General features: G+C 39.0%; 2 protein-coding genes across 2 annotated transcripts; one reads left to right on the plus strand and one right to left on the minus strand.

Moving 5' to 3' along the window:
• Positions 1-748: 748 nt before the first annotated feature.
• On the plus strand, positions 749-7,755 carry aifm4 (apoptosis inducing factor mitochondria associated 4). Its single transcript, XM_069668519.1, has 19 exons — positions 749-802; positions 1,438-1,522; positions 1,604-1,713; positions 1,811-1,920; positions 2,049-2,093; positions 2,196-2,277; positions 2,560-2,672; positions 2,820-2,906; positions 2,993-3,084; positions 3,221-3,351; positions 3,576-3,691; positions 3,794-3,865; positions 4,478-4,541; positions 4,730-4,806; positions 5,010-5,127; positions 5,282-5,380; positions 5,480-5,555; positions 5,647-5,751; positions 6,896-7,755. The coding sequence occupies exons 2-19, from the start codon at positions 1,440-1,442 to the stop codon at positions 6,924-6,926; spliced, it is 1,611 nt and encodes a 536-aa protein (XP_069524620.1). The 5' UTR covers positions 749-802; positions 1,438-1,439; the 3' UTR covers positions 6,927-7,755.
• A 223-nt stretch (positions 7,756-7,978) lies between these two features.
• Positions 7,979-11,402, minus strand: LOC138597249 (arsenite methyltransferase). The gene is made up of 10 exons (XM_069668823.1): positions 11,315-11,402; positions 10,848-10,978; positions 9,953-10,103; positions 9,737-9,873; positions 9,571-9,640; positions 9,400-9,481; positions 9,161-9,292; positions 8,937-9,079; positions 8,681-8,806; positions 7,979-8,418 (listed from the first exon to the last, which is right to left on the minus strand). The coding sequence occupies exons 1-10, from the start codon at positions 11,348-11,350 to the stop codon at positions 8,341-8,343; spliced, it is 1,086 nt and encodes a 361-aa protein (XP_069524924.1). The 5' UTR covers positions 11,351-11,402; the 3' UTR covers positions 7,979-8,340.
• Positions 11,403-11,746: the final 344 nt, after the last annotated feature.

The raw sequence follows: 11,746 nt of genomic DNA on the forward strand, positions 1-11,746 counted from the left end.
CTATAGGACAACCGCAGGAGCAAATTCGGCAGTGTTCCACCCAAATATCACTTTTTGTCAAACAACTTATAGTTTTAAAGGTCTATTACACCCAAATTCTCCCTTCTAACAACAGTTTTAAAGGTTTATTACAGCCAAATACTAATTTGATAATCAGTTTTCAGGTTCATTACACCCAAATATTTATTTTTTCAATAAATGTATATATAGCTTTTACAGTTGAGAGCAAGATATAAATATAGAATCATTATTTACAGTACAAATATGGAAATGTACAATGAATGCTGTGGGCCTCTGAACAGTTCTGGAAATTGATTAAACACACAGCATTGATTCAAGGCTGGGGTCAACCAATATGGTTTGTTAAGGCTGATACAGACTATTACTGAACAAGAACACTGATTACTTGATAGAGGAGTTACTTCATGCTTTATTAGCAGGAGGAAATCCCTCCTCTCGGAAACGTGTGACATCTCAGCAGAGATCTTAGTAATGTTTTCAGATAACTGGGTGGTATTATTTAAAGTTTACTTTTCTCTTGCATCCGCCAATCTTCACCCTACATCACTAGAGGGTGTGTGAAGCGTGAACGATAGAGATAATCACTTCCATCCCTCCTCGGCTACGGTTGGTTGTGGGAGGAGCTCGCGGGGAGCACGGGGCTCCTACTGGCTGTCACGCGGGCAGATCTCTTGCTGTCGTTGTATTGAACAACCCACGTTTGCTGAGCCTCTGCGGAAACCGCTGTCAGTCTGTAACAGCAGATGCATCATTTCTGGCCGTTCTAGGAAAAAGAAGACAGGTGAGTACAGCTTCAAAGAGCTAAGTGTTATTCATGTAGCTACAGTAGGACATCTTGTGTCATTGATGGGAAGCCGGCCGGGTTTGCGATGCTTGGGGCTTTTATACTTCTCTTTTCTCTGTCAGCCTAACAATACTGCCTCCACTGTGCAAGCATACCTTTCTACTGTTTCAACTGAAGCCAAAATTATCATATTGTTCTTTATAAGCGGACAATAGACAAGGAACACGAACTCCGATCTATTCATGGTCATGCTTCTTGTTTGCATTTTTGATGCGTGTCTTACACTGTTACATATGTCTGATTGATTTGTCTTTTGTTAATAAAGGGTGTGTATGTGTAGGTGATAGTTAAGAAAACTTGTTTTGTAGCTCTAAACGAAGCCAAAAGAAGATTATAGAACCATCACACTCTCATCCACAGAATGAATCTATGGCTTCTTCTTGGCTCTTTGTGGTTAAGAGAGAGAAAAACACAAACTGTCCCTATAAAATACATTTATCCTTAGAAAGAAAGCTCCTTAGTTCCTGTGTCTTGTATGTCTGTTGCCAGGCATGTCTCTCGTGAACAAAGCCAGTTGTAATTCAAGCCGGTCCACCCAACAATGTTGTTCTAATGTGGTTCATGTGCTGCAGGAATGAATCAGTGCAAAGAACCAGGTGAAGGGCAGGAGTTTGTGACCGAGATGGTCTGTCAGGAGGCCGACCTGAAAGATGGACAGTAAGATACAACACCTCTTCTTACTGTTAAAAGATCATATTTTAGTATTTTATTCACATTTTTTCTTTGTTTCCCCTTAAGGATGAAGGAGGTAACTGTTGGGGAGCAGAATGTGTTGCTTGTGCGTACACAGGGTCAGTACAGTGCTGTTGGAAGCAAGTGCTCTCATTACAATGCTCCACTTGTTAAAGGTAAACATTCCTCTTATATCAATATCTGAATTAATGACTATAACATATTTTGCATTGGACTTTATTAATTTTAACTGCCTTTTCTCTGATGTTTCAGGTGCACTGGTTGGTGACAGAGTGAGATGTCCCTTTCATGGCGCTTGCTTTAATGTCAGAACTGGAGACATTGAAGAGTATCCAGGTCTGGACTGTCTGCCGAGTTACAAGGTAAAATGAGTCCAGGAGGGATGTTACAGATTCTACTATTGTTCAGGGTCACTCAAACATATACTTTTTTTTAAATTGATGCAGATATATAAACCCAACCCGACCCTTTCTTTCTATTACATTTACAGGTCAAGGTTGAGGATGGCAAGGTGTATGTTTCCATCAACAAAAATGTAAGTGAGGTCAATTCAGATAGATAAAAATGATTACAATATCTCCTTTCATTTGGAAATATCACTATTTTAAACAGCTTCTTGGGTGTTTGTTTCACGCAGTCTCTGAAGTTGACGAGGCGGGTGAAGGCGATGTGCAGCATGGTACCGGACATCAAACATACCATCGTGCTTATAGGAGGAGGTAAACACTAGATTTGATTAATACAAGAGGGCTCCTCTGAAAGTTAGTACTTTCAGGTAAGGTTGTGTACTGTTGTTTCAGTATTCTGCCTTTGTATTTAAACATTTTAAAACAGTAAGTAGGATTGTGGGAAGGTCACAAATCGCTGCAAGTAGGATGAAAAGAAGAGACTGAGGTCTAGAGATGTTGCTTTAATATATTTCATGTTTAAATGCTACGCCATGTTTCTTTAAGCTCTTCTTTTCTCTGAACGTACCTGAAAAATGACAATTTGTGATTTAGGCCCTGCCTCGCTGGTTTGTGCTGAAACGTTGCGACAGCACTGCTACCAAGGTCGAATCATCATCATAACCAAAGACAACCTACCTCCCTTTGACAAGCCCAAACTGAGTAAGGTAAGAGCACAATCATAGTGGAGAGGTAACCTGTGAATTTGTATCCAGTTGCTGACCGTCCTGCCTGTGAGTGAGTTATTCTTTCTGTCAGTGTTTGTTGTTAGCCTGTATTTAGATGTCTTTAGTATATGGTCTGTCCTCTCTCAGGCTATGAATGTGGACAGCGACAGCATCCTCCTCCGGTCGAGTGACTTTTATCAACAGCACGGGATCGAAGTGTGGACACAGAAGGAGGTGAGACACGTGTTTCTTCTGAGTGTAAAGGAAACAAAAACAAACTCTTTCTCTCTTCACGCCAATAAATGTGTTTTGCGTCACAGGTGGTGTCTGTGAACACGGCTAATACGGTGGTGAAGTTGAGTGATGGCACTTTGCAGCATTACGACCAGCTGCTCATCTCAACTGGCTGCAGGTTAGACTCTTCATCCTGTTTCTCAAGTATTTCACAAACAAAAGCTCATTTGCACCAGTTTTCTATGACAATGGACACATGATGCTTTCAATTTGACAAAAGCAACCGACATTAAAAGTCCTTCTTTTGTTCACAGAGCGCGGCCGCTCAGCTGTCCTGGTTCGGACCTGAATGGAGTAAAGTTACTGCAGAGTTATGAAGATGCCAAAGAAATTCACAGCTCCGGTCTGGGCCAGAGAGCTGTTGTAATAGGGGCCTCCTTCATAGGTAACAGATTCAGTCTCTCTTAACATAAAAGAATCAAGCAGATGTCTGTTTTTCTGATGATCAGATTGACAAGATGCTATATTTGGAAGATGTCATTACCGTATTCATAGCCACCTCTCAATATTTGATATGCTAGTTAAATATTTGACGTGCAAGATAAAGCTACCTCACCACACATGCAGTCACACAGTTGTAAATCTCTCTGTCTTCTATTCACACAACAGGCATGGAGGTGGCATCGTTCTTATCAGACAAAGCTGCCAGTGTGGCCCTGGTTGGCACCAGCAGATACCCGTATGAACGATCTCTGGGGCCAGAAATCGGCCAAATGAGTATGCAGGTAAGAAACAGTAATTAATAGTCTTGATGGTTTGTTACAAATGTTATTTTATTTGATTTTATTAAATGAAACAAACTCTAAGACACATTTTCTCTTTTAAAGATGTTGGAGGAACAAAATGTGAAGTTCTACATGAATGATGAAGTTACTGAGATCAAAGGAGAGAACGGAAAGGTAACTCTGATTTTATCGTTTTTCACAGCAGACATTTTGACTTGTCATAGTAGGAGGAGCACAGGCATTACTAATAACAAACAACGGCCCCTTTGTAATTGGATATCACATGACAGTCTCATAGTGAGCCAGCATGCACAACACCAAGACCCCCAATTGTTTGCAAGATTCAGGATTGAAGTCTTTGTCATTGTGCAAAACAAAGGAACTGCGAAGCATTTCCCTAAGCTGCGTGGTGAGAATAAGATCAAATAAAAATGGAATAAAACAAGAATAAAGAGATATACAAATAGTCAGCTACTTGTTCACGCATAATGTAAAGAACAGTACAGCTTATTGTTCTGTGAGAAGGCATATGTAGTGCAAAAGGTCTGCCTGTAGTGCAAGTATGATCTGATTCAGTTCAGCCTGTCGGTGGTTGTTTGTGCATTGGGTGGTGGGTGGGGGGACGGGGGGGTGGACAGGATGGTTGGACAGTTTAGTATTTCGAGCCGGGCTTTCCTACTGTAACATGCTTTAAATTATTTAATGGAAAACAGGCTACTGTCATTAACACTGTCTCTACAGTGTGTATTCAGTAGTACATTCCTGAATCATTATTGTTTTTTGTAGGTGAAGCAGGTGGTGCTGAAGAGTGGTGCTGTCCTGGATGCTGACGTGGTGATTGCTGGAATTGGTAATTGTACTATTCTACATCATAGTGTTAGTGTATACACTTTGATATATTTGTAAAAAAAAAAACACAAAGAAGTTTGAAACTTTTTCAATGTGAAGATATTTGTTAACATTGCAAACACCGATTCTTTCACATTCGGACCTTTTCAGTGCAGTGCACAACCTAATCCAAAAATCTCTTTCTTTCAGGCGTAATCCCCAATTCAGATTTCTTGGCAGGAAGCGGGCTGGAGGTGGACTCAAGGAAAGCTGTGATTGTTGACAAGGTAACACACAGTAAACAGAGATATTGACACATTTAATTAAACATTTGTTTTTTGATATTATATCCAAACATGGATATTGTATATTATCTGAAGCCCTCGGCTAATTGTGTCTAGCTGACAGAAATGAACAGCTGTGTACACACAGTGTTTCTCAGCCAAACACTAAAGCTCTTGATCTGAACTCCTTTTATCTTTTCCCACAGTTCATGAGGACCAATATACCAGATATTTTTAGCGCTGGAGACATCACCTCTTTCCCTCTGACTATTCGTGGGGACCAAAGGGTTAACATAGGCCACTGGCAAATGTCACAATCTCAAGGTAACAGCCCGAAGGACCCAGAGAACCACAGCGTTATGCTGTGTTTAATTTTGTCTCTTTTTATCCTTTATTATAACATATTATGGGTGAAAATAATGTATTGTCTTGGTTTAACCTTACATGCTTGTTTTTCTGCATGTCTTTTTTTCTTTAGGAAGAGTAGCTGCCCTAAACATGCTAAAGAAATCAACCAAAATTGAGTCTGTCCCTTTTTTCTGGACTGTGTTGCTCGGGAAGAGCATCAGATACACTGGTAGAGTATTTATTAAGTAAATGTCACCCTTCTATGATAATATTTAAACAGAGGCTGCGAGACTGAGTCTCATTTCCTTCTTTCATTTCCTTCTTCTAGGCTATGGGGAAGGATACACAGAAATCATATTCAAAGGCAAAGTGAAAGAAAGGAAATTCCTGGTGTTTTACATAAAGTAAGCATCAGTGGAATGACTCCTGATTCAGCTGAATATGCATATATATTATTTGTGCTGAATGTCTTTTTTATTTCTCCTTTAATGACAGAGATGAGGTGGTGGTAGCTGCAGCCAGCCTGATGTTCGATCCTGCGGTGGCTCGTGTCGCAGAGATGATGGCTGCTGGTCAGATCATAACAAAGGCAGAGGCTCAGTGAGTGTCATCCTGCAGTCACACAAACTAGATAGCATACACTGTATGCCCATTGAACATTATGATTAATTCCTTAGAAGTGATTATTCAAATAAAAAAATATAATTCTAATAGTCTTTAACTCGCATTTGAAGCCCATATGCACTAGACTTAAAATGATCCCACAGTGGGTTGAGCTTTAACTATAAAACTTGTAAACTGGCTGGGTGGATGGGTGGCTTAACCCACAGTGGATTAGGCTCTAACTATCAAACCTGTTAACTTACTGTGTTTGCCACTAGGGGGCAGTGGAGAAGGGTTATGAAGATAAGACTGACATAAGTAGTGAAGGTGAACCATTAGCAAATGTAGCTCTGTTTTGCTGAGCACAAACTCCTAAGAGCATTATCAGCTCTCCTTCGCTGCACAGTGTCCACCAGTTCGTCACTTACTTTTACTGTCAGCTGTTTTGTGAGGGGCAGGTAGGATAGAGTACATTTTAAGAACTGTTTTCTAATCTCAAAATGTAGCATTAGAAGCTCTAAAGCTCTGGAACGCTCTGCCTCCACATGTTCACACTGCCTGTTTTTAAATCAGACCTCAAAACGCACTTTTATTCCTTTCAGCTTTCAGCTCTGCATGAGAGTCGTCTCTTTATTTTTCCTATCTTATTGGTCTTTTTACTAATTTATTGTGTTGTTTTTATGGCTTTTATGTATAATTGTACAGCACTTTGGTTAGTTTTTGTTGTTTTTAAATGTGCTCTATAAATAAATCTGGATTGGTTTGAATTTAACCAAAATAAAGAGCTGAAAGATGTTAAAACAGTCTCTAGAGCTTCAGGAAACAGCAGAGCCGGATTATAATTCTCTGCAAGTCAAACACTACTTGTAACGTCTTTTTACGTCTCACATTTGGTCCATTGTAAATATGAAACATATTGATTATAGCAGCTTTAAATGTTATACTGTAACTCAGTCGGTGTGGGAGGTGGAAGATAAACCTGCACCAAAACAGACCTGACAAACGTAGTCGTGTAAACAGTACACAGGAATTAGATTATTGCATTACTTTGTTTTATGTAAACATGAAATACCAAATCACAGGATGAGATTTATGACCTGGTTGCTTCTCATTGATGAATATTTCCTTTCTCATTGTTCAGATCTGATGACCTGAGCTGGCTGCAGATGTAACCAGAGGCCTGCTGTTTCCAGAGCAACACCTCTCAGTGACGCAGGATGTCGCCTTTCTCTGTCTCTCTCCTGTCTCCATCGAATGGTTACAAATTGGATTGCCTTTGTTTCTGCCTCAGGGCGTCTGAGAGCCAATCAGAGCTCTGTTTCAGCTTTATTGAATTTACACTTTGTGCAAACAAGAAGGCTTGCAGCAGTTCCACCTGTCACAGTCTGTGGTTAATATCAGCTACACAACATAGAAAATACAAACATCTGGTAACTTCAGCTGAGATTCCATTAACAGTAACTTAGATTGTATTTGTAGTACAGTTATAGTTTTATAAAACATGTTTTTCTTACTTTTTTATCCTCTTAAACCTTCTACTCTCTTATTTATTTACAGTATGTGTAACCTATTTCAAATCTTAAACACAAAGGTCAGTTGAAATACTGCACGCAACAGTCACAGTCATGAAGCTACTGATAATAATAATGGTTTAATCAATCATCAATGTTTACAGCAGAGATGTAGCCTATTGTTTAGCATGTGTCATTTAACTGATTGTAAAACTGTAAAACTCAGATTAATGTCGCCTTTCACTTACTTTAAAGTGAAGTCCTGATGGGTTGCGTTACATAACTAATGCTCAGGTATAGTACAGGTAGGTTCAGCACTGATACTATCATATTTACTGTTGTGAGCCTGCGGGTGCAGTCAGGGCTGCATTTACTTCTGTTACTCTGACAACAATAAATCATCGCTCTTGAATATGAAAAGACGCAGTAATCATCTTCAGACATGATTAAACATTGGCTTTAAAATACATCAGAGTGATTGTGTTGTTGGATATTTGTTTCCATTTTTGTTTACTAAAATTTTGAATGTTTTTTTGGTTCCCTTTTAAATCAAACATGTAAGAGTTTATTTTGCATTTAATAAACCAAACAGTGCATGTAAATACTTACTATTAATACTCATCATGAATTAATGAATTATAACCTTCAGTTTCATTGTGCACAATGACAGAGTACAAGAAGACACTGGAAAATTGTCATTTTTACGCACGTCTTTTTACTGTTCGTACACACTTTCTTAACTTGATTACATCAAAGTTGAAGCCACAATATTTCATAGAAATTTTAAACACTTCTATTACTTCTTAAACGTTATTTTAGTATCTTTATCTTCGTTTTAGTTAAGATAATATAACCGATAGCATCAGTTGTCTAACAGCCATAAACCATGTTGTTATCCACAGATAATCTCTCACTGCACAAAATCGTTTCTTACTACATAAGAGGTAAGTGACAGGAAGTGATCTGTCTATAGGGTCTCAAATCAACGTATTAAAATCTAAAAGCATGTTAAACAGGTTTATATCCGAGCAGTGGTTATGCTGTGTGTTCAAAATAGTTCCCTCATGATTCATGTTTATTTGCATGTTTTGGAGCATTGTTTCACGGAGGATCCCAGTCTGTCAGCCAGCAGGAATGGATTGAGGTGGCAGTACTGAGGAAAAAAGATACAGGAATTGATGTGAGACTGTAACAAATCTTAAGTAGCTATGAAAGCTTACTCTATAAAGTTACTTTAAAGGCTTATTATTTCAGGAAAACGTGTAGAAACTTTGTATTTACTAAAAATATTTGGATTAGATTTTTCAAAATTGGCAGCTGGACTTGTGCATGCAAAACGTGGGTCATCTTACTTTCTTTCTAAATTCATCCAGTATTTAACCTTTCAAAATAAAAGCCTCCAGAACATAATTTACCTGCTGTGTTGAATCTGAGCTCGACTGAGCTGGTTTGTCTGATATCTGGATCTGGAAATCCGGACAGAAACGTGAACTCTGGAGGATTGCTGCCATCTCTCCGTTTACCTCCACCGCCACATCTTTCTGCACAAAACAAAAGACACATAATGACGCATATGGGCCTACTTTTACATTGTATTGGTGTAACAAGCAACAGATTAGTAAATGCTCTTTAGTAAAAGCAATTCAGTATCTGATGTGACTTTTATCAAACCTTGAAACTGTGGGAGGAATCAAAGTCCAGCTGATCTGGGAAATCTGCCACAGTGCCTTTATAGGTCACTGTCGCCTCAGACATGACTGGACTTTTAGGCAGCTTAAAGAGCCGGTAAGTTACCGAAGCATAGCTCATGTCCCCTGCGAAACGAAGAGCATTGTCAGTTGTTGAGTGAAAATTAACTTCACATTTCATGGAAAGTCAAAGTTGTCTTGTGGTACCTGCTTTTTCTTTGAGCTCACAGTTGTAGATCACAATCTTGCTCGCTGAAACAAGGAGAGGAGTGCTGAAACCGACACTGTCAGCCAATGAGATCAGGTCACGCCAAAACAGAGAACCACCCATTCCTTCACCTACATTTAGCAAAGAGGACAAACAATATTGTGAGTTAGTGATGCAGGGACTCTGTTATTTATATTATATTCATGTTATTTGTCTCATAATAAGAAGGATATTTTACTCCACAGGACTACATCTTGCTTCATGTGATCAGGAACCACTTTGCTGGCGTACATGTCACTAAAGTACAGCTCCCCTCCTTCCTGTGTGAAATGAGAACCATAAGAAGAATGTTCCTGTACATGTGTGTTTCTACACATTAATGTAGTTGGTTGAAATTCTTCAGACTAACCTTTAGGACATTGTAAGCCTGCTGCAGCACAGCTCTCTTATCAGCACATAAACAGATAACACAGTTGGATCTGGAAATATAAGAAGGACAAAGATATTCTATATTTCTGAAAACAGACAATTAAGTTCAATGGAAGATCATGCAGAATAAAATGCTTTGAACCTACAGCACAACATCCATTGAGTCATTTTGTATGCCAGCCTCACTGAGCTTCTCCATGTAGCCCTGGACAAACGTGACGTTGGGCTCCTTGTAGCCAAACTTCTCTTGATGATACTCAATGTACTGACGAGACGTTTGGATCTAAAGAAAAGCAAAATAAATCAGTTAAAGGTATAGATATCAAGCGTGTAATGTTGTGTGTGCAAGCATGTGTAATCACCAGCTCCTCGGTCATATCGATCCCCGTCACGTGTCCAGTTGGCCCGACGAGTTTACTGAAGGCATAAGAGTCTCTGCCGGACCCGCTGCCCAGGTCCAGGACTTTGCATCCATCAAGCTTTGCTGGGAAGGGGAGGCCACATCCGAAGAATCTGGAGATTAATGTATTAAATTAAAGCAGTGCATGACCACAAAATCACAGTGCAATGATAGGAGGCAAACAGGCGTGAAAGAGATACTTCCTGTTTTGAGAGGGATGACAACAGACTACTAAAGACCATAAAGAAAGATAGTTCCTCGGTTAAATGTAAATACTAATCACTACATTTAAACTAATAATTCATATGTGAAAATAACGTTAGAAAGTGTCCTGGAGCATATCAGATGATGTTACAAGCAACATGTTAATGCTTTCCAAATTGTTTTCAGAGAGGTTCAAAAAAGGTATTCGTAAGTGAAACTGTGCCATGATCACAAGTAGATTTTTGCCTGATCTGTTTGCCTAATGTAGACGGTGACTTTAACTTAACCTTTTTGACTTGCAGCCACACAAAGAGACCACACAATTCAAACCAGCTGAGTCATTGTGTATAACAGTTATGCAGCCTGAAAAAAAATTATTCACCTAGTTAATTATTCACCCGGTTTACTATCACCTGCAGAGTATGTGTCTTATTTGTTTGTGTCTTTTCTTTGTTTGTTGCTAGTAGAGTATTTCTTCCACTATACAGCCTATTCCTGATTTATATATTTGCAGACTTCAGTGTGAGACCATCTGATGACATCATGTGCACGAGGAAGTCGTGTACCATGTAGTAATCAGGACCAAATGTTCAGTTATTGCTGAGGATGTATATGGTGCAAAAGAAAATGTGAGGCAAGATTGCAAACCGTACTTCTTGGTTACCTCCGGATGAACCAGGCTCAGTGCATCAGAAACACTCGGCATCGGGCGGTAAGACAGGCTGCAGGAGGCTGCACTTGTCTTCAGATCAAGAGAGCATTCCAGAAGACTGCCATAGTATTTCTGCACACATGAGACAAGAGTCAATATACAATGTTTTTACGCATGTCTTTACATGTAACCTGATTGCTTTACAGGCTGCAATAGGTGATATTTTCACGTTGAAAGTAGTATTACAACAATCAAATCCTTACTGACATTATATGCTTTCAACACTATGACAATATATCATAATAATCATTTGAAAAATATAAAACTTTCTTGCACATTATTCACAAGTTACATTTTTAAGTTATTATTTTTCGGTTTCTGTTCAGTGACTTTAAGGTTGTTCAATCAAAGTCAGCAAAACTTCTGCATAAACTGCATGGAAATAAAACTGAACTCTCTGATTCAAACCTTGACATTTTCCCGCACGTCGTCACCAGTCGCCATCACGTCGTTACAGCTTCAGCGTTTCACAAACACAGACAAGTGTCTCCAAACTTTATGAAAAGCGAACGTATGTGCTATGAACAAGAATCAACGTTTGAGTCTCAACTGCACCTCCTTCATGACCCTTCCGGTTTTCAGAATAAAAGCAATGTTACAAACATATACATTTACAGCACAGAAACGTGTACTACTACTACTCCTACTACTCTACTTATAGGAATACTTTAACAATTTTATTCAATATCAATAATTTAGGAAATAAAAAGTGAATAATTCAGCAATAAAATTTTACTATTTAGCTCCTATTAACTGTGACGTATATCAATGATAACGTTAAAAGGACACTGCAAAGTCCACCTTTCATTATAACCCCTCTGCAGGCTTGTATATAAACAA

This window comes from Semicossyphus pulcher, unplaced genomic scaffold, assembly GCF_022749685.1.
Source record: "Semicossyphus pulcher isolate SPU_LCO1_2020_fin unplaced genomic scaffold, fSemPul1.0.p SCAF_19, whole genome shotgun sequence".
Taxonomy (NCBI): Eukaryota; Metazoa; Chordata; class Actinopteri; order Labriformes; family Labridae; genus Semicossyphus; species Semicossyphus pulcher.